Source organism: Protomyctophum bolini, assembly GCF_963924005.1.
Source record: "Protomyctophum bolini genome assembly, chromosome: 20".
Classification (NCBI taxonomy): Eukaryota; Metazoa; Chordata; class Actinopteri; order Myctophiformes; family Myctophidae; genus Protomyctophum; species Protomyctophum bolini.
Genome location: NC_137881.1, coordinates 13,420,256 through 13,442,749, shown reverse-complemented (window position 1 = coordinate 13,442,749; position 22,494 = coordinate 13,420,256). Strand labels below are relative to the sequence as shown.

At 42.4% G+C, this 22,494-nt stretch overlaps 1 protein-coding gene across 1 annotated transcript; it reads right to left on the bottom strand.

Moving 5' to 3' along the window:
- Positions 1–241: 241 nt before the first annotated feature.
- ccs (copper chaperone for superoxide dismutase) lies at positions 242–12,765 on the bottom strand (the record flags this gene model as incomplete). The annotated part of the gene is made up of 8 exons (XM_080792719.1): positions 242–2,608; positions 3,658–3,761; positions 4,812–4,889; positions 9,449–9,509; positions 10,289–10,463; positions 10,793–10,930; positions 12,179–12,251; positions 12,628–12,765. 8 exons carry the CDS (start codon positions 12,763–12,765, stop codon positions 2,449–2,451), a joined length of 927 nt encoding a protein of 308 aa, XP_080648845.1. The 3' UTR covers positions 242–2,448.
- Between the last annotated feature and the right edge of the window lie 9,729 nt (positions 12,766–22,494).

Genomic DNA, 22,494 nt, shown 5'->3' with positions numbered 1-22,494 from the left:
TCAAGGTCCCAGTTTGATCTGCATTAGGCCACACAGACCCCTGTTAAAGTAACATTCTCAGAGTCAATGTATGTACTGTATGCATGTATGTCTGAGTGTACAAATCGAACCATTTTGTTCCCAACTATCATTTAGTTACGGACAGAAGGGGCTCCCTGAAAACAAAGCATTACATTGTGGGTTTGAGCTGACAGTCAGTCAACATATGTGTGAAACATGTGGCTAGAGCAGGTTTTTTTGTAAGGGAAACATTTATTATGGATATAAAGTAAACAGTGATCATATAGCAAATACATGGACATTATATTTGAACAAACCCACACATACATTTATCAAGTGTAGCGATATGGAATGGAAAAGTAATTAAACCCCTCTTTTTTCTTCTCAAAATCCTAAATACAAAGCACAAGTGTCTAGATATTTATTAAATATCAATTGTCAGCCTTAAACACATCATTGACATTAACATCACATGAAAATTCAATAGCTCTCACAAGGAGATGGCACATATGATATAAATGCAAATCTCGTTTATAAATGCAAAACGTTATGCAACAAAATATCCACACAATACACGTGACAATATCGATCTCTTGCTAAAGTAGAAATATATCTTAAAAATCAACAACTGTCTGTCAGCAAGGTTAGGTTTACAAATAGACAATACAACTCAAGGTTGTAGTTGTTAATATAACCTGTCACCTGCATTCTGTAGTTCTATTAAAGTGGCAAAGGCAAGGGAATTCTATCCTTCTGCACCATGACAGACAGCTGAACACTCCCCCCTCTCTCATAATTGAGCTGGAATTCAATGCTCCCTCCCCCTCAGTGCCCTCATTTACCCAAGTCACTCACACCACCTTATGGATTCAAAATGAACACACTTGATGCAGGGCAGTGTTGATTGTGACAGCAACTTTTGATTTACTTTTAGTCAGTCTTTTGAAGAAGAAAATCCATTTAGTCTAATTTTAGTCATCTGAAATGATGCATTTTAGTTTACCAAATATATAGTTATGTATAAAAATGTAGGCTGCATTTAATAGCGGGCCACGATGGCTGCATGCCGAACACAACACATCGCTTGTAGATCATCTATTTTCGGAACATGACACCTGCCGCATGCAACCGAACATAAAATTACTCTAATCTTTTAGTTCTACTGGATCTCTTCTGCCTAGTCCCTCCTTAACATTTTAATGTATTTTTTATTTGTTGAAGAAATTAGCAATATATTTAGTCATCATAGCTTAGTTTTTATGAAGTGTTCATTATTGGAAAAAAAAGTAGTCGAACATTTTTCGTCATGTTTTAGTCGAAGAAGTCAACACATGATGCAGGGAATTCCTGCAGTTCAGTGGGTTTGCTGACGTTTCAGTCAGTTCTGGAAATGGTACACGACGGAAAGTAAAAAGTTATTTTTCTAGAGTTATTTTTATTATTTCATTTTGTGAATTCACTGACCTTCACCCGCATAGTTCAAACTAGAGGTCACCAAATATGGATTTGTCATGGTCAATACCAATTACAATATTTGGGAGAACTGGAAGGCTGACAAACCAATATCAACTTGATTTTTATTTTCTCTGAAAGATGAATCATATTTTTAACAGAACAAACTTTAGGCGCTTAATTTCACTGTACCTATATCATTCCAGTCAGGCATGATTGTTTAACCTATTTTACATTTCAAACACTTTAAGTACTATTGAAGAGTAGTGCTTGAAATTGTATTTTTTATGCATTCAAAATATATACAGTATTAATTACACTGGAAGATTCATCAACAGTGTTGATGAATATTGGCATCCATATTGGCATCCAGAGCGCAGATTCAAATAGGGAACAAATGGAAAATATTGGCAAGATACTGTACATCGGACGACCTCTAGTTCAAACCATAGCATAGAGTATATAATATTGCGGGATCAAAGTATGTACTCTCTGGTTTGAATGGTTATGATTTAGTGCTTTTGAAATAGTACACAAAAGGCAAGCTGAGTGTGTGATCAAATTCATGTCACTTTATAAGAGCTAAAGCATTATGGGAAATAAGGCCACTTTTCTTTGGTCATTTCTTCATCTATCTCTTCTTCCTCAGTGGCAATCCCTCTTCAGTGTTCCTCTCCCTGTCATTCTCCCTCGTCATCCTCCCACCTGGTCCAATCCAGGATTTATACTTCAAGTACATATAAATATAGGTCTATTATGATCTAATGTTTAAACATTACCGATATAAACAAACCTGAATACAGCCCCAAATATGGTTTCTTGTATCTGTTGGCCATCTATCAATCACCTGGAGAATAAAAACAAGTCTCCATGCACTGCTATATTCTATCAATGGTGATGGAGATTTGTTTATGTGTGTATCACTGACTGGTCTTTTAAGTGTTTAATGTGACATTTTCAGCCACAAATGCCAAGAAATCGCTGGTCTCCCGGTGTTCAGAGGTTCGCTGAGGGCGTCTCCGTGCTGGCCTTGCTCCGACCCTTCCCAGCTATGGGTCGGTCCCGCTCCTCCCACAGTGTAACTCCGTCACAGGCACAGATCTGCTTGGGGTTCTGGAAAAGCCCTGCCGAGCGAGCGATGATCCCACAGGCTAGTCTGTGGACAGAGAGAGAGCAAGTATGACTGAGTGCCCTAACCCTAACCCAGGGGTCTGCAACAGGTGGATCTAGGGCCGACGAAAACAGAGGATTTAACAGTTCGTGGACAGAGGCCAATGCAGATTGACTGCCTGTATGTTTAATCTAAAGTGAGAAGCTATCAAACAACAAAGAAAGTAACGCTGAAAGACATTTCCAGGGAAAGCATGCTAAACTTGCAGCTGACCACCCAGCTGGGAATGAGAGTGTTGTTGCAGAACTGCTGAAGAAAGTAGAAGAGAGCAAACAATCTTTTAAAAAGTGGATTGCATCTTCAAACTCCACCACTGCTGCTAGTTTCGTTGCAACCGGGGAGATAATAAAGCTTGGCAAGCCACATTATAATGAGTACATTATTTTGCGGCTCCAGATAGATTTTGAATTTATTTTTGATCGAAAATGGCTCTTTCAACATCTTGGGTTTCCGACCCCTACCCTGACCCAATTATGAAATGAGGCCTTTAACCACATCAGGACCACATTAGAAACACTTCATGTGTACAGGACAATAGGGTTAAGAGAAGGTCTGGTCTTATGTTATGCGTATACATCTTGATATGGTTTTGTTCTCATGCTTATATACCGTTTGATTTCTTACTCTCTGTTCTCCCCCTTCTGGAACTAGAATGACGAAGCTTATGCTAAAACAAACCTGTAAACCAGTGATGTGACTGATTAGCCAAATGGATACATGATTTCTAAACAGCACACCTAGGGAGACCGCAAATCGGATTCCAATCTGGATGTGGTACAGATCTGATTCAGGCTGGATTTGGCTGCCAGTATGAATGGGGCCTTAAAATAAGTCTAGCCTCGGAAACCCAAAATCAGTCTGAACACACAGTCGGGCATAGTTTTACTGAGGTTAGGGTTAAGGTTAGGTTTACGTATAATTTTACTGAGGTTAGGTTTAGGCTGTCAATCACAACATCCTTGCACAACCCGGATACGTTTTGGAATTGTTTACACTTGGCTTTCTGTGGCACAGCTCCTCTACCGTAGACTCACCTTTCCCCAGAGTTTCCAGTCTGTTTAGAGAGGGGATGATTGCCTCGACCCAGATCATCTTCACCGGAATCCACCACTAGCGATCGACCTATAACATCCCATACCTGCAGGACGGAAGCAAGACAGGTCAAGAAACTGTCAATTCAAAAGACCAGGTCAGTTCTGGCCCTTTTAGGCTTGCTTGCATCACTGTACTTGCTGTACCGTTTGCAATTTGTTAATAAAGTATTCAATTAATCAATAAATCTAATTATATTTATAATTATATAATTTAACATGGTCAGCTGATCTGACCAGACATGGGTCAAGCTAGCAGCATTTGCAGATGACTTGGCGATAAAATTAATCTATAGAGAGAAGCAGATGGTGAGTTTTTTAGCAGGTCAATTCAGGCACCCATCTGGTGTTAAAAACAAATTAACACTTTGAGAAAGAGCTATGTTAATGCCTTCTACAATCATACCCCCCTCTTCCATTCCAAAGACATCTTTGTAATGGAAGTTCTACGAATTCTTTGTCTTTCACGAACAATAGCTAAAGAGCATTTATCTATAATAAAAAGGCTACTTTCTGTCAGGCAAAGATGTGTTCCAAACCACACTGCCTGGTACAGGCTGTGCTGTGAAGATCTACCCTTGTGGTAACCATGAAAATGGTTAGCAATCTCTCTTGTCGTCTCCGCCAGGCCGAAGGCATGGCAGAGATTTACATGCTTTTCTTTATTTTTTCCGTACAGCCCTCCTGCCCCTCTAGCATGGAATTCTCCTTTAAACAAAATGGGTATTTCAGATTTTTCATATTCCATCCAGATTGCATGTCTAAGATTGGCTGGATGAGTGCTCCGTTTTGAACAGAATGCCTCAAATGATGAACGCAGCATGCAATTTTCGTGAACTTCTGCACGCACATCGGATAAGGCACTATATAATTGATTGATTGATTCTTAATTTAATTGTCATGCTTCCGAAGAAGCCCAGCCCATATGGACTTACAGGACACTTTTTACAGTTCTACCCGAGTTTGGCTTTCTGCCCCTTCTAAATGCACCATTTACCATTTGTAAAAAAAACAAAACCTTTGAGGTCTTAGCAACATCACACATAATCACATCACAGATCACGCTCTTAGACAGTGTGTGTCTATATCTGTTTTACCTTCAGCTGAGAGTCTTCTAATCTAAATGCAGCTCTGCCATCCAGTCCAGCTACAACATTCCCCAGATCACCTGCATGCTGTAAGATAAACACAGAGCAATTAAGAGATGAAATCCCATCTGCACCAGATGGTTTATTTATTATCTATATGCTGTACGAGTCACAGTGTGTACATTATTGTCTTGAAATGTATTGTATTCATGTATGCTGCAGTGCAAGTCTTGTGTGTCCAAGACAAATTCCTCCTCTGGAGACAAAATAAAAGTGAACCTTGAAGAGGTTCATGCCCGACAGCAACAATTTAAGGATCAGTTTGGGACTTTCACACATTGAAATAGAACACGTGCTACGTTGCAGTCACAGATGTATTGAAAAACATGTCATTCTTTGGTACATGCCGTACCAACGTTTATGCAAGTGAAGTAATGTGTAAATGTCATGAAGTACACGTCTAGTATTGAGATTGACACACAAACACACACACACACACACACACACAAAAAGGAAAAATATATATATATTATGGTAATAAATAAAAGAGGGAAAAAAATAAACAAAAATGCACTTCCGTGGCCATATTATAAACACACAGTTACCTAACCTAGATAAGATAAGATCTTTCACTGTATGAGACATACAACGATCGTTAAGTGCATCCATAACACATAGCAGTATCAAGAGAGGGGAAAAAATCACACCCGTGTGAAGTGAGTGGTGCAACTCCGTGTGGGGGTCCCCCCCGGGGACAGTTCCAGAACCACAGGAACGCACCCAGGGTGCCGGCCCTATTCCGGCGAGCCGCCCCGCGTCCGAAATGGTTGAGAAATGACAGAGTTACCGTGTGGGGGTCCCTCTACTGCACTGTCACTGTACGGTATTGGCACACCCGAAATCACCATATATATACAGTTAATACGTGCGTGTGTGTTTGTGTGTGTACAGGTGGTGAAAACAACCACGCTGTTTTCGAGCTCAGACGCACCCACCCACCCACACAGGGGGTTGCACCACAAAAAAAAAGGACAAAGAAAGAAAGAAACACTGATTCATGTGCAAATTAATCATCCATAGGAGGGGACCACGGGGGATTATATTATATATTGCACTTGTCCATATACTATTGCACTTGCCCATGGTCTATATTGCACTTGCCACCTAAGTAGTATTCTATTGACTATCTACTAACTTTTTACAAAGGAAAACCAGCTCAGCTGTGCTTACACACAGCAGCTGGTAAAAAGAAGGGGGAGAAAGCCAAACTCAGGTAGGCCACCAGGTTACAGTCTTGTCATAGAATATGAAGAATGTGAGTCACAGGCCAATACCTTGAGTGCATCATCCTTGGGTTGAATAGACAATAGAAAAATAATAAAAGAAAAAATGATAACTTCAAAGGCAACGGAGAAAAAAAAAAGCAGAGTGAAAGCATCCTACTATGATCCATGAACAACCAGTCAGTGTAGCCCACCAATATAAAAAACATTGAGAAAAAAAGTGACAAAACTTGTCATGAAATAGCTCTGAAAAAAACAGACACTGTTGACATTTGTTGAGTCTCCTCCAATGGCCCACATGGTGCCTCTCTCCCTCAGCCAAGCAAAAATGACCGTAGCAATCTGCTTTGCATGTGACTACTCTAGTTGCCGCTTCTGGGGTAAAATGGAACAGATTTGCTGCCAGGCTCACTGGCAAGTGGCAAACCTTACAGTATTCTTCCCTCATCCTTGCATGAAAGGATTGGTCACTGCCTGTGCAGTCAGCTTCCATCATTAATGGTCAATCTGCCCATCAAAAAGGATGCAGATGACCACCCCTTCTCCCGGCACTTCCCCAGCTCTCTCATCAACTTCTCCTGTGCTCTTGACTCATCATCCAGAGCTGTAGAGCTGCAGTTACAATTGCTGCAGTTGGCCTGAGCGAATCAATCGCAAATTAAATTAATACAAATTTACAATAATGCAAATGGATGCAGGTTAGGTTGATCAGAATTGAAAAATGTCTCGAGATGTGTTATACACACAATCTATTATTTGAGTATTAGTTTTTTATAAAAGCCTCCCAACTTAATTTCTTTCTTCCAGAAGAAAATTGCAAATGAATCAAAAATGTACAATAATCAACTGCAAATTGATGTAGGTTAGATTAGATCAGAATTGAAAAATATCTTCAGATTTGTGTTATATACAAACCAAACCGTTATTTTGCACAGGAATGATCCCAAATACATTTCTTTCTTCCAGAACAAAATTGCAAATGAATGAAAATATGTACAATAATCAAAATTGAGGTTTTATCAGAATTGAAAAATCTGTAACACCCAAGGCGTTTCATTTTCCCCCAAAAAAAAGTATGGCCCGCCCTATCACCTCTTCCACACCTGTATCCACGGTGACCAGCTTTTCATCCAGGAAACGACTGTCTCAGGCTGCCTCCATGGCCACACGAAGACGAGTCTGCCTGACTGCACGCCAAAATTAGAATTCCAGCTATTTATGTTCCGACGTCTTGACCGAAACTCAGCTTGTAGTAGCTTTTTGCGCAACTCGTTGTAGCCATCTTGCAGTGATTTGCAGACAGCTTCCTTAACAGTTGATCATCATGCCTGGACACGGCTTCTTCACGCACCTTTCACTTTCTTTCTGCCCGTCACTTAACTGCTTAGACGCCAGGGGGGGGGGGCGGTAGGTGGCAAGTGCCAGCTACATAGCTACAGGTCTTGTTGTGGCTGAAAGGGAAACTACTCAAACCCCCAGCTCTGCTGAGGTTTACAGAGGCCTACTAGCGATGCTAGGCTCCAATCAGGCCTACTTCATCTCATTATGAGCCATGATGTCAATAAAGACAGCGTGCAGGCGTACGCTGGGGTTTTGGCTGTTTCTTATGGACGCTAGCGGTGGCGAGCAACGGAGATAAAATAAGTTAATTCATATATTTTTTTAACTCTGGATTAATGCTAATTTATCAAATCTCGAGATCTGGATTAACGCTAATTTATCAAATCTCGAGATCTGGATTAACGCTAATTTATCAAATCTCGGGATCTCGTCCCTGGCGGCTACCTATGCAAAGGTAAATTAATCTCGTTATCTCTGGCATGGCTACAGAGGAGTTAAGGCAGAGTGTTAATAACTTTTAAACTAGTAGATAAAGTATTGGAGCGGGAGCCTCTCGGAAACACAACTTACCCCATGGCTCGCTGACCACGCCCTACTTTTGTTTTATTAGCAGACACCAAAGGGTGCTTCCTTGGTCTTCCCCTCTTACTAAGTGGCCCTTTGGAGCGTTTGGTTCTCGCCTCCAGCTTGCGCTTCCTCTGCCTACCCCTTCCCTTTGCTTGCACAAGTTTGTTGGGGGAGCCTTTGGGTCGACCTCTCTTCTTAGGACTGGCTTCCGACCCCTCTTGATTATTGGACCTGGATCCTTTGGGTCTCCCACGGCCCCTTCGAGGTGCGTCGAGTTCGTTGCGTTTCTTCGCCCTCCCTCTTTTTCGCTCCAGGGATCCTGTGGCCCCGTCATTGGAAATGACCGAGCCCAACTCTGATAGATCTCCCGTTTTAGGTGTCATCACGGGACTGCTGTTGGACATGTCCAACCCCGATACTGTGGCCCCATCGTTGGAATAGACCGAACCGAACTCTGATAGATCTGATACTGTGGCCCCATCGTTGGAAATGACCGAACCCAACTCTGATTGGTCTCCTGATACTGTGGCCTCATCGTTGGAAATGACCAAACCCAACTCTGATTGGTCTCCTGATACTGTGGCCCCATCGTTGGAAATGACCGAACCCAACTCTGATTGGTCTCCTGATACTGTGGCCTCATCGTTGGAAATGACCGAACCCAACTCTGATTGGTCTCCTGATACTGTGGCCCCATCGTTGGAAATGACCGAACCCAACTCTGATTGGTCTCCTGATACTGTGGCCCCATCGTTGGAAATGACCGAACCCAACTCTGATTGGTCTCCCGATACTGACACGGGACTGCTGTTGGACATGATGCCCTCTCCGCTTCCAGTGTCTTGTCCTCCCTCTGCCATTGATATCTCATCTTCCTTCCCGATTTTTTGCTCCAGGGATACTGTGGCCCCGTCATTGGAAACGACCGAACCCAGCTCCGATAGATTCACACGTTCGACACACACCTGTAGTTGTTGTTTGCACATGTCTGGATCTCCCGTTTTGGGTGGCATAGGACTGCTATTGGACACGTCAACACCGGACTCCCCCTCTCCACTTCCAGCGTCTTGAGGGAGGACCTCTGTCATTGATATTTCGTCTTCCATGATTTCCCCTCCTTCACACAGGCACACGTTTGGCTTTGAAATTTTCCTCCTTTTTTGTGTCAGCAATCGTTTCCGGCTGGCCGTAACGTTTCGCAGGTATTGTGTTGTGTGATAAACTATCTCTTACGGAGTAACACTTTAATCACGATGAAAGGAGAATACAGGCAGCTTTTATCATTTATTCCTGGCGTACTGATGACATCATATCGATGAGGTCGGTCATCTACCAAATTTGGGCTCAGTTTCAGCTAGATCAGCGCCCAAATAACATTAGTAGAAAATTAAAGATAATCTATCTAAATTCTAAACTAATAAATAGTAAAACAAATATTTGTAGATTTGACCGTACCCGTTCAGAGTCATTGGGTCCTCCATGTTGTCTCTCAGCTGGGTTGTAGTGCTCTCCACAGCTGTACAAACAAAGACACACAGAGGCTTCATAATCATATTCACGCTTTTATTTCTTCCTCCATTTAATCAAATCCCAGCCCCAAGTTGACGTTGTCTTTCAAAGAGACACTATTCTACACCATGGACGCTATAGAGCGTTGCAGTCCCACCCCCTTTCATGACAACGCCAGGCCCAGGAAATGATTCCCAATGCATTTTTCCCCATAAACATTTCAAAAAGGTATTTATTTAAAGACGATTACGTCGCGGACAAATCCAACTCGAGTCGTGACAACTCATGACAACAAACACAATATTTTGGACCAAACAAATAATTACAAATAAGAAAAACAACAAAAAAAGTTCTCCTTTCTAATTATTTGTTCAGCCCAGAAAATGGTGTTTGTTGTCATGATTTGTCACGACAAGAGTTGGCTTTGTCCGCGGCGTAAACGTCTTTAAATAAATACTTTTTGAAATGTCTATGAGGAAAATGAACGGAGAATAATTTCCTGGGCCCTGGTAGGACTGCGACGCTCTATAGGCATGATGCCTGTTAACACAAAACAAACCAAAACCTGTTTTTCGTAACTTTCCAAGTAGTCACAGAATATTTATCTCCATTATGATCGATCGTTGATAAACACGGAGGCTTTCTCTGTGCTTCCAAATGGAACCAAGGTGGGGGTGCCTGGCGTATCTTTTCAAAAGGGGGTCTGCGGGCTGATAAGTGTCAATTTGGAAAAGGTTTGAGAACCACTGAGTTATGCTGCGCAGTCTGTGTCCTACCTCCTCCTACCTGAGGCAGTCCAGTGTGAGGTCTCCCAGCTTGTGCACGTGCAGGCCGTGCGCTCCGGGCGCCAGGCCGTCGATGGTCCCGTCGATCACGCAGCGGTCCTGGGACAGCTGGACGAACCGCACCACCCCCTGCACCTGACCCACGCCCGACAGCATGGCCACGGCCGCACCCAGGTCTGTACACATAGAGATATAGATGCATATACTATGTTATAATGATCACTTAATTTACTAGAAGACTGCTCAATTAAAGAATGTAGAAGAACTGCTATTTTGATCAACGTTTGCCAACAGCCTGGAATTGTGGCCAAAATCTCATCCGACGCTAACAAAACATTCCTTAGTTTTGGGTCCGAGAGGCTAAATCTCATCAAATGGTGGTCCTTGAATCAAACAACGAATAAATAACGGGCCTTGATATTAAAAAAGGTTGAAACCCACTGTATAATATACATGAATTGAGAGACAAGCACAGACATACATACACCATACTGAAGTTCCTCACCTTGCTCGGAGCCTCCGATGCCCTTCAGCACAGCCCTGCGTCCAGTGCTCTCTATCAGAGTGACCAGCTCTGCCGTGGTCAGAGTAGACTCCACCAGCACCTCCTCCTTCCCAACGTTGATGCTGATGGACTTCACTCCTGAAAGGAGAGAGAAAACGGAGACAGACATGAAGGAAGCACAGAGACAAACAGACAGGTACGGTCAGACAGGACGCCATGACGGCATGAAGGCACAATAATAAGACAAACTTAAGACAAGGAGAAACGGCAGCTAGACAGAACCATAGTGATGCACGGCCATGCTCCTCCTAATCCTCATCAAACACCTGACGCTGGAAAACTTGTACAATTGTAATTCAGGCATTTACAGTAAGCAAGAACAAAAACATGGTAATACATAAAATACATAAAAATAGTCATCATGAATCATACGTAAGCTAAGAACCCAACAGTGGAATAACTATATAATGAAACGTACACACTATAGAGTGCTATGTCTATCTAAGTTATAAGTTGAGCCTGTCTGCAGTGATTGAAATAGGAAGTGCATTGATGCATTCCATAGTTTTGGAGCCAGACGGGAGAAGAGTTTGGGACCCGTGGAGCGTTGTCCTGGTGTTTTTAGTGAAGGCACTTTCAGCTTCCCCGAGTCGTCCGATCAGACTTGCAAGATATGGGGGTGCCATACCTTTGGTTGCTTTGAATGCCAGCATCAGAGTATTGTTTTGTACTCTTTGTGGGCAGCAAGTGGGGGCCAATGGAGGGAGCCACTACCAGTTACCACTAACATTGAAAAGTACCCTCACCTACTGCATCACAGCTTGTGAGCTTGGTATTTGCATGTATGTGCACTCACAAATGTGCACAAGCATACACATCAGGAAGGATCAACCGAGGATTGGTCTCCCGGCCAGGTCAACACACTGTGACAAAGCACTTATCATCATTGTCCATGCATGTAATATGACATCATCCATGCAGGAGCATAGATAGACATTTCTAGAAGCTCCCTGGCTTTCTATTCTGCACTCTCATGCTCATGTGCTTTACTGATATAATCTGATAAACTGACATTTTCTGCAATACATTGAACAACAACTAACTGATATAAACAATTGTGTTTACTTTTACTATGATGTAGCTTACTCAATGATTAAAACAATGGACAATCACCAAGTTAATTCTATGTAAGCCATTTATTTGTATTTTGTTAAGACAGCACATTGACATTCAGTCAGGGTGTCATAATAAATGTGTTCAGGTGTTAGTTTACTGTGTGGATTACAGCTGATTCTAGCTACATATAAACCTATCTTCTTTTTAAAGGAAAATGGTAAATTCTCAGCTGGATTCGAGGCTGTCCTGTCCTCTCTGTCCTGTCCTTACCCGGCTTTCCTTCCAGAGCAGATCTCACACTATTTGCACAGCTTTCACATGTCATCTGAACAGCAAACTCCAGCTGCAACACAGACAGACAGACGAGAGTAGGCAGAAAAACGAATCACACATTGTATTGCAGCCAAGAGCCAATTAATATTGGTTATATTGAATGCCACGGTCCATTTTAGCCTAAGATTTAGTCACTCTCGTAATGTTATTTGATCGATTCTGACATGTCAGTACAAAATAAGACGTGATATATGAAGAAATGAGAGCATGAACGTTAAAACAAGCAGACAGTGTAAGTAATTGATGATCATTCATAACGGCAGTTATAACACATGAGAGAGCTTGTTTATTTATGCCACCATCAGCCCCGTGCAAACTGCGAAGCCATGGCATGATGATAACATGAAACAACATGGAAAAATAACATTTATTGGAGTCAAACGAACCGTGGCTGGCTTGGCCGTGTCCACCATCATGTCGGAACCGCTCGCAGCCGCTGCCTGTTGTGCAACGATGACAGAGTTTATTAGACAACTTCCCACTTTTCTGCACACGGAAACAAACTTGGAGATGTGCGCCGCCATGTTTGTGAGGTCCATATATGGTGGTGGTGCGTCTGCGCTTTGAACGCTATACCGCCGTCTGGCGTTGCCTTGTGTCACTGCAACGAGAACACGCAGGTTCCTTGCACTCAGCAGCATACAATGAAAAATTGAGGGGGGAAAAAAACATGTATTGTAGGCCTATGCATAGTATTCGTAACAAAAATATACATACCGGTATGCCATATTATCTTTTGTATTTGCTTGTATGAGCTTGTAGATCTGCTATATTTTTGGGTGTGTGACTCCATGCATGCAATTATTAAACTCAGGCTTTTAATAGGGTTATAGGTTATAAACATTGGTACTGTCCTAAATGTTGACACATATAGTAGTAATACATTGCAAACACACATATGCTGCACATTCATATGATACACACATTCACAACTACCCCCCCTCCCCCCTACAAAAACAGACATAAATAAATTACAAATAGCTCAAAACAAAGCTGCCAGATTAGCTCTCCAGTGTTCCAACAGGACACACATTGCAGAAATGCACAGAAATCTATCATGGCTTACTGTTGAGAATAGATTACATTCACGTATTCTTATGTTTTTCAGAAATGTATTAATGGACAAAAAACCACAGTATTTCTTTGAACAGGTAGCACATGTAAGAGATGAACATAACCATATGACTAGACAAGCCAGTTCGGGTGTTTTGGTGGCACCTAAACCAAGAACAAATATTCTTAAATCTTCTTTTATCTATAGAGCAGTAATAGGTTGGAATGCACTACCAAAGTGTATAACCAATACAAATACAAAATTCATCTTTAAAATCAAGTTAAAAGAACACCTTATGTAAATCATACTGCAGTAACCCTGGGAAAATAATAATTCAAATGTATAATGTGTTGAAAGTGATGTTTTGCTATGTTTCTTTGCTTTTTATTTCTCCTATGTTTATTTTATTTTATTTCTTTTATTTTACTATGTTTTATTTTGAGTTAGTTTTTGTAAACAATTGTAAGTATTGCCTATGTTAAATGTATGTCTGTGTCGGACCCCAGGAAGACTAGCTTTTGTCAAGGCAAAAGCTAATGGGGATCCTTATAAACAAACAACAATAAACAATAAACCCCTCAGCATAACGGCAATTCCTATATATATTTATTGATTACTGATGTATTAATAATTTAGTATTCTTCTTATACTTCAGGTATCTGATGTGTCTGACTCTGAATGTATAGAGAGTATGCACATGCATGATTTTCCCATCAGGACACTCATACACTGAGTGCCAAAACATTGAGTGTTGGAGTTTGGAAGCGCTCGTTGGAAATCACTCAACCGTCCTGCGTAGCACCTGTTTCTAAATGTCACATAATGCAGGAGGCAGCAAAATGTTGTGTTATTGAAAACAAGCACTTCCAAACTCTGACACTTCAATCAATGTTGGTGCGTTTAACATTGTTTAATGCAATCAGACAGGACTTTTATGTTTGGATGAATGGACTGTCAAGGCCAAAAAGTAGTTTTGCATAACTTCCAGGTACGATGATGTCACGTGCATACCCGCTATAGTGTCGACTCCTATAGCGAGGGAAGTGAATCAGTCTGATCTGATAGCCTATATGTCTTGTGAGTTTATATAATAGTAGACCTATGTGTTATTAAGCAGCTATCCCTCTGTAAGCAAGCAGCAGGTCAAATTTCTTGTAGGCAAGTCTGGCTGAACCACACAGCAAGACTACAGAAAACTAATTTAGACCCGAGGACGATTCTAAAAAAGAAAAGAAAAAAGAAAGTTCTATATATATACCCTATGAGCTTGTAGATCTGCTATTTTTCAACAGCTAAAGCATAACATAATTCTTAAAACACCAAAAGGGGTTCCCGGCCTGCCCAACATGTAAAAACTGGTACATCAGGGCCGGTTCTAGGGGTTGGTGGGGGTTAGCAAAACGGCAGGTTACAACACTTTTTTCTTGTTTTACTTCTTTGTAATTATTAGTTCGGTCCAAAATATTATATAAAACCTGGTCCGCCCTGGTAACAAGATATACACATGCACACGCACCAAGGCCCACCCCTCTCCATCCTGATTGGAGGAAGGCCCCTGATTGGATTAAGGCTTTCTCACCCACCACCAAAACCGAAACTAGTTTTTTTTTTACCGCTGCGGTTCACTGGGGACAGGGAGGAACTAATTATATGGTCAGCACACTCTATAGTAGGGAGGATTATCACAAAAAAAGTGAAAAATTTGAACAGACAGGGTTCTGATGGAAATTGGGTTACTGTTGGTAGTGCGTGCGTGCATGCGTCAATTTAGCCACACGTACTGTGCACTATACTATTGTACAATACATACAGGAGATTGTACCTTATGACTTACTTGACTTAAGCCCGTTGCTCCTCTGGGGTGCATAGGCCGTTGACAAATGTCCTCCATTTCACTCGGTTTTTAGCCGTTTTTTCGAGATCTCCCCAGTTAAGCCCTCTCTCTGCCATTTCTGCCTCGATACTTCTTCTCCAGCTGTTCCTGGGGCGACCTCGTTTCCTTTTTCCTTGGGGGTTCCATTTCAGGGCTTGTCTGGTGATGCTTGTCGCAGGTTTTCTGAGGGTGTGGCCAATCCAGCTCCACTTTCTTTTTCGGATCTGTAGGTCAATGGGGTCCTGGCTTGTTCTTTTCCACAGGTCCACATTGCTTACTTTATCCCTCCACCAGATGTGGAGGATTCTCCTGAGGCATGTGTTTGTAAATGTTTGCAGCCTGTGTGTTGTAAGTGTTGTTGTCCTCCAGGTCTCGGCTCCATACAGAAGCACCTGTTTCACACTGGAGTTGAAGATGCGCATTTTGGTGCTGATGGAGATGTTCTTTGAGCTCCAGATCCTCCTGAGCATGTTGAACACCACTCTAGCCTTGTTGGTTCTGCTTTTTATGTCAGCGTCTGTCCCTCCGGTGGTGTCCACAACACTGCCTAGGTAGGTAAAAGATTCTACCTCCTCTAGGGCAGTGTTGTTCATACGGATAGGATTGGTGGTGTTGGCATGGATCTTGATCAACTGTGTTTTTGCTATATTGGGAGTGAGACCAAGTTTTATTGCAGTTTGTGAGAGTCTGTCTGTTTTCTCTTGCATCTGTGTATGTGTATGTGAAAGGAGGGCTATGTCATCCGCGAAATCAAGATCATCCAGCTGTTCCCACATTGTCCACTGAATTCCATTTCTCCTCTCCTTGGTTGTTTCCCTCATGGCCCAGTCGATTGCCAGGAGGAACAGGAATGGTGAAAGTAGGCATCCCTGCTTGACGCCCGTCTTGACCTCGAAGCTCTGAGACAGCTGGCCTGCATGCATAACTTTGCATGAAGTTCCCTCGTATGAGTTCTTAATGAGGTTTATGATCTTGGTGGGGATTCCATAGTGGTCCATTAGTTGCCATAGTGTTGCCCTATCTAAACTGTCGAAAGCCTTTTCAAAGTCAATAAAGTTGATGTACAAGGACGTGTTCCATTCAATAGACTGTTCGATGATGATGCGTAGTGTTGCTATTTGGTCTGTGCATGAGCAATTTTTCCTGAAACCTGCTTGTTGGTCCCGGAGCTTCTTGTCCACAGCTTCCTGGAGACGGTTAAGGATGATCCGATTGAAGATCTTACTGGGCACACACAGTAAGGTTATCCCTCTGTAGTTGTTGCATTTCCTTAGGTCACCCTTCTTTGGTAGCTTCACTATATGACCCTCCGCCCATTCTGTGGGTGTATTTTCCTCATCCCAAATTATCCTAAAGAGGCTGTGGAGCATGTCAGTGGATGTGTTTATGTCCACTTTAAGGGCTTCAGGTGGGATATTGTCAGGGCCTTGCCGGTTTTCTGTTGCTTGATTGCAGCTTTTATTTCAGTTTTTGTTGGTCTGTGACACTTGATTTTTAGTGGTATCCTGGCCTTAGGGATATCTGGCTGTTCTGCTGGTGGTGGCCTGTTCAGAACCTCTTTGAAGTGCTCTACCCATCTTTCGAGCTGTTCCTCCGGGGTTGAAAGCAGTTGGCCGTTCTTGTCTGTGATTGGTTTGTTGCTATGTCGATACGTTCCAGACAGCTTCCTTGTGATGTTGTACAGTTCCTTTGAGCCGCTGCGAGTTCTGCCTCCTTGGCTAACCTCTCTACCTGTGATCTCTTGTCTCTCCTGATGTTCTGCCGCACTTCCTTATGGCACCTATTGTACTCCTTTTGTGTCGAGGCTTTTTCTGCTCTTGTTCACTTTTTCTTTCAGTTCTCTCCTCTGCTGGATTATGTAGAGTGTTTCTGGTGTTATCCATTCCTTGTGTTTTTGGGATCTTCTCCCCAAGGCCTCATCACACGTTGAACTCCAAGCAGCTTTCAAGTGATCCCACTCCTCATTTATTGTCCATACTTCCATCCTTCCTAGCTGTAGCTCTGCGTTTTTCTTCGAGAGGATATCCTTAAACTGCTCTGTCACTTGAGCATTGCTGAGAGATTCAGTGTTGTATTTTGCTCTTTGACCTTTAGCCCGTTGATGTCTCTTCAATCTTAGCTTGAATTTCCCTACCAGGAGGTGGTGATCTGAGGCTGCATCTGCCCCTCGTCTTGCCCTAACGTCTTCCATGGTTCTTCTGAACTTTTTGCTGATACAGATGTGGTCAATTTGGTTTTCTGTGACATGGTCTGGTGACACCCAAGTTGTTTTGTGGATTGTCTTGTGGGGGAATGCACTACCTCCAATCACTAGGTTATTGTTTACACAGGTCTCCGCAAAGATCTCGCCGTTCTCATTCATTCGCCCCACTCCATGTTTTCCCATTACTGCCTCGTATCCCTCGTTTTGGCCTCCAATCTTGGCGTTAAAATCCCCCATCAGGATGACAAGATCTCTGGCTCCTATACCATTGAGTAGATGGTTTAAGCTGTCATAAAACCTAGCCTTGATCTCCTCATCTGTGTCGTTGGTGGGTGCATAACACTGGATTATGTGGGCTTTCACTCTCCTGTTGTTGGTGTTGAAGGTTGCGGAGATGATGCGAGAATTAATGGGTTTCCATGCAGTTAGAGCCTTTCTAGATTTCTAGATTGTACCTTATGGATGAAAGCAATTCATTCATTAAATCCACTATCAAGATTGAGGCCATTAGTCATAATTGCTTTCCATCTGCCTGGCTGCATGGTTGGAGCATTCCATTTCATTATCTATAGATTAACTTCACCGGCTTGATCTGTATTCTGTAGAGTCAAATACTGTAGTTTATGTACAACCTCTAAAGGCTGACAACACACATGCAATTTATTGCAGTACTGAAAGGGTGTGTGTGTGCGTGCGTGTGTGTGGCGAGAGTAATCCCTTTGTACAAAAAAAGGAAACAAATTGGCACATGGCAACTACCGCCCTGTTTTCATCCTTTGCTCCATCCCAAAGGTCATAGAGAGATTAATTCACAAACAGATCAGTATAGTTACCTTGAAGAAGGAAAACTGCTGAACTGTGAATTCCAATCTGGCGTCAGAACATTCCACTCCATTGACACCTGCCTGTATTGACTGTATTTGACCGACTACATCAAACACAAGGTAGACTCGAGGGCAAATACTGTGACATGGTCATGCTGGACCACCAAAAGGCATTTAACCCTACAACACTAAACATGTGATTTTCATCCGGACAATTATATTTTTGTAATTTTCATACTGTGGCTGATGTCTGAGGTGGGTGGGTCTTTCTCTTTCAGTACCTTCATGATGCTCAGTGACAACATGATAGGAAGTAGGTTTGTTTCCCTGCCCACATCCCTGTTTTCTTTTCTACAGGCAGGTGTTCGGGTGAATTTCACTTGTGTTTAGTAGTGATAGTGAAAAATATCCCACACCCACAATGGACTTTTTTAGTTTTTCCTTTACTGGACCATTCTCACATGTCCCAGGATGGACCAAAGGAGAAGTTCCCAGCTCCATTTCCTGTTTTTCTTTAGGAATATTCTTTTAAATATGCACATTTTTCATAGATTTTGCCCCCATATATTTTTCCGGGAGGAGAGGAGACTTCGGAAATAAACGCAATTCTCCTGAATGCTGCCTTCCAGTTCCAGCATGGCATGGAAAGGAGTGGCATTTGCATTTATTTTACCACAGTAAATGCTGCATTCATGGTCTGGAGAGGGCAGTTGTTTTACAGACGGGTAAAAGGGCAGGGGCTGAAGCCCCATTTGATGTCTATGTGTGCACGTCCCTGAGTTTGTCAATGGAACCCTTTCTGCCCTCGTCCCTCCCAGTGAGCTGTGGGGTTCCCATTACTGTTCCGTCTGTACATTAACGACATGAAAGCAGCTCGTAACAGCAATTTGTTCTTGTTCTCTGATGACACGGCACTCCTGGTCTCGGGCGTGCGAGGACAAAGTGCTAATTGAGGAACTCCTCAGTTCTGAACTCGGCAAAATCAATCCGTACTTGGCTTTCTGATAATTGTGTAACTGTCATTACACCGCAGTAATTCAGGTAAAACTGCATCCATTATTTGGGTCCAAACCTAGTATATCCGCAGTAATGTAAATGCAAATGATTTCAAGGTCAGAGTTGACGATATAGCAATCTCAAGTAAAGACGATCGGTTACTTTGTGTGTGTGTGTGTGTGTGTGTGTGTGTGTGTGTGTGTGTGTGTGTGTGTGTGTGTGGAAAAATGGCATCAAAAGAGATCAAGAAAGTCAATCAAAGAACAGGGTTTTTGGATAGGATTTCCTCTTATCAATTTATGTCAGCAGAAATACTCTCAAGGGCCTGGCAGTGTGCCGCGGGCTCGACTCCCGATCCCGATGGCCTTTCCTGCATGTCACCCCCCCCCCCATCTCTCTCCCCATTTCCTGTCAGCCTACTGTCTGTCCCTCTATAAAAAATATAAAATAAAGGCGAAAGCCACAAAAAACATTTATAAAAACGAAATGCTCTCAAGAATGTCATTTTGACTACAGTACAGTATGCTTGCACCTCTTGGTTCTCCAATATCTCAATGTCACTCAAAACTAAGCTTCCGTTTAGAGACCTCCCAAAACAAAACATGTCGGCCTTAAGTCCAGTTTAGGATGGCTCAGGGGTAGAAGACAGGGTTAAGCAAAATAATAATAATCACACTCGTGTGAAGTGAGGGGCGCTCTTATTATGTACATTATCATACATAATGTGTATGATAATGTGTGCCCCTCAAAAACCTGAATAATTACTTCTACAAAGTGAGTGCCTATGGCACCCACAGACACAACCACAATTATACATGGAGGAAGGTTGAAAACTGGTGAAGTGGGCCTTTAAGCCACGTGCGTGCGTGTGAGCTGCGAATGCACTTCTTTGAGAGTGTCCACCTATTTGTATGAATACGAGTATTTGTTTGGGTGGAAAGTGCATATGGGTCAACATCACAAGATCTGATAGGGTCATGGGCAATGAACACCTTTAAAGCCCCAATCAGGGATACAAACTTAAACAAAAGGGAAACTTCACCACCAAAAATAACATAGGCCTATAGCAGTGAAGACATGTTTTTATACTCAGAGAGACTCCGCTCTTGGTATAAGGACTATAACACTAATAGACAACAGATAAGACTGTATTATCTTTTTTTAGATAAATATTTGGGGGCTGTAATAGGTTACATTATATTTGTTGTACTACGACGAGTAGTATAGCTTAATGTATGACGGGGAAAGATGAAGAATAGTTTCAGTCTACAAATTTAATGTAGAATGTACGTACAGTATTTGAATGTAACCACCATGTATATGTCCAAAACAAACCCGGATTGGGTCTTTAAATTAACCGTGAACTTTGTGAAGCATAATATGATCACTTGACTTAATACAGTGTAAATGTGTCCCTGTGAAAAACCACTGCCCTATATACTGTATACTGTACAGAGAGAGAGAGAGACTTGATCTCTAGGGGAATGAAGATATAAAATCGCTGGTCGCCCTCCTGACCCCCCTCCCCCCTTTCCCAAAACGTACACTCGTCTGCCCTCTTTGTTCCTAGTTATTTATATGATCTTTGCTTATATGAGTATTTGTTTATTTTGACGTTTATGCAAGTTAGATTAGGCCCTAGTTTGCTATTTATGCCTAAGTTTGTTTATTGTTACTGTCTGATGTCTTATTGTATTTCCTTCCCTGTTCAGTTGAATCACCACCATTGTTCAGAATCGCATGTAGACCTGGAGCCTAAAAAAACCCCATGGAACCTGAAAACCCGCTGGTTCTGATGCTTTGGCCGGCATACTGGTATAGGAGTTTCCATCACATCCACAATCTTTACAGTAGGTGTGTAACTGTGTATACTGTATAGAATCTCATTTGTGTGTGAATGTGTGCGGTCTAGCTGGTCTGTGCTTTGAGCATTTGTGTGTGTGTGTGTGTGTGTGTGTGTGTGTGTGTGTGTGTGTGTGTGTGTGTACATTCTCGATGTACCCTTCTTAGAGTAATACTATCGGTCATTAAATCCACATAATGCACGCATACACGCACACAGTTCTGTCAGAACACTGGTCTTTCTGTAGCTGCTGGCTGGTTGGCTGAGACCCGTGGCCCTCGTCTCAGTAATGTGTCCACAGGTTTAAGCTCTGTGAGGGTCCAGTGTCGCTCTGTGACACGGCCAGCCGTCTATGATGACATCAGCCTGGAAGGACCCTCTCTCTCTCTCTCTCTCTCTCTCTCTCTCTCACACACACACACTCACTCACTTACTGTGTTCATTTCGTTGACTAACCACACCGAAGGGTCAAGACGGTTTTAGCGTTGTCCCTGCAGTGTGATATGTCTTGTTGCACGTTGACCCACGTTGACCCTAGTGATTCAACGCATGGAATTCAATGGCCCAAACCACACCAAAGGGTGGGGGGTTCCAACTTCCAAATCACCCAAATCACTGAATGCTCCTTTAACTCCTTGCAACCGTTTGGCACCCAAGGAGTTGCATGGTGACCCTTTGGTGTGGTTAGGGCTTAAAAATATGATGAAGAATACCTTTTCCCACTGACAAACAAAATACAAACGCAATAAAAAGGAATGATGACTAAAACTACAAGACAAAAATAATTATATTGACAATTTTGTCAACAAAAAAATAGACAAAATATTAGGGAGGGACTATAGTGGAGAAGAGATCCAGTATTAAAAAGACGAGTTATTTTAGGTTTGGTTGTGCTCGGATGTTGTGCTCTGAAGATCTACAGCACTATAGTTTATGTCTCTATGACACGTTGTGAGATTGTAGATCAGCTGTTTTCAGCATGCAACCAAGTGTAAAAGAAGTCACCATGAAGCCGCCATGGCCTGACAAAATAAATATTTTTCGCCAAAATCAATCGTAGATGACTTGACTAAGATCTTATAATAATAATGAATTGCATTTTTATAGCGCTTTTCCAAGTGCTCAAAGCGCTTTACAATGGTTCATTCATTCTTGGGAGGTGAAGCGGCGAACAGTCGACGCCAGCGTCCTCACTTCCCACATTCACCAATGGTGGCAAGTTCACACCAACCAACTCATTGGAGGCAATGTAGGGTTCAGTGTCTTGCCCAAGGACACTTCGACATGTGGACAGGAGGAGCCGGGATTCGAACCGCTGACCCAGTGATCATTGGACGACCTGCTCTACCTCCTGAGCCACAGCCGCTATGTACCGATATGTATAGTCGACTAAAACGACTAAAGCTTTTCAACATGACCAAAATATATAACTAAATCCTCCCTCCCCCATGGACCTTATT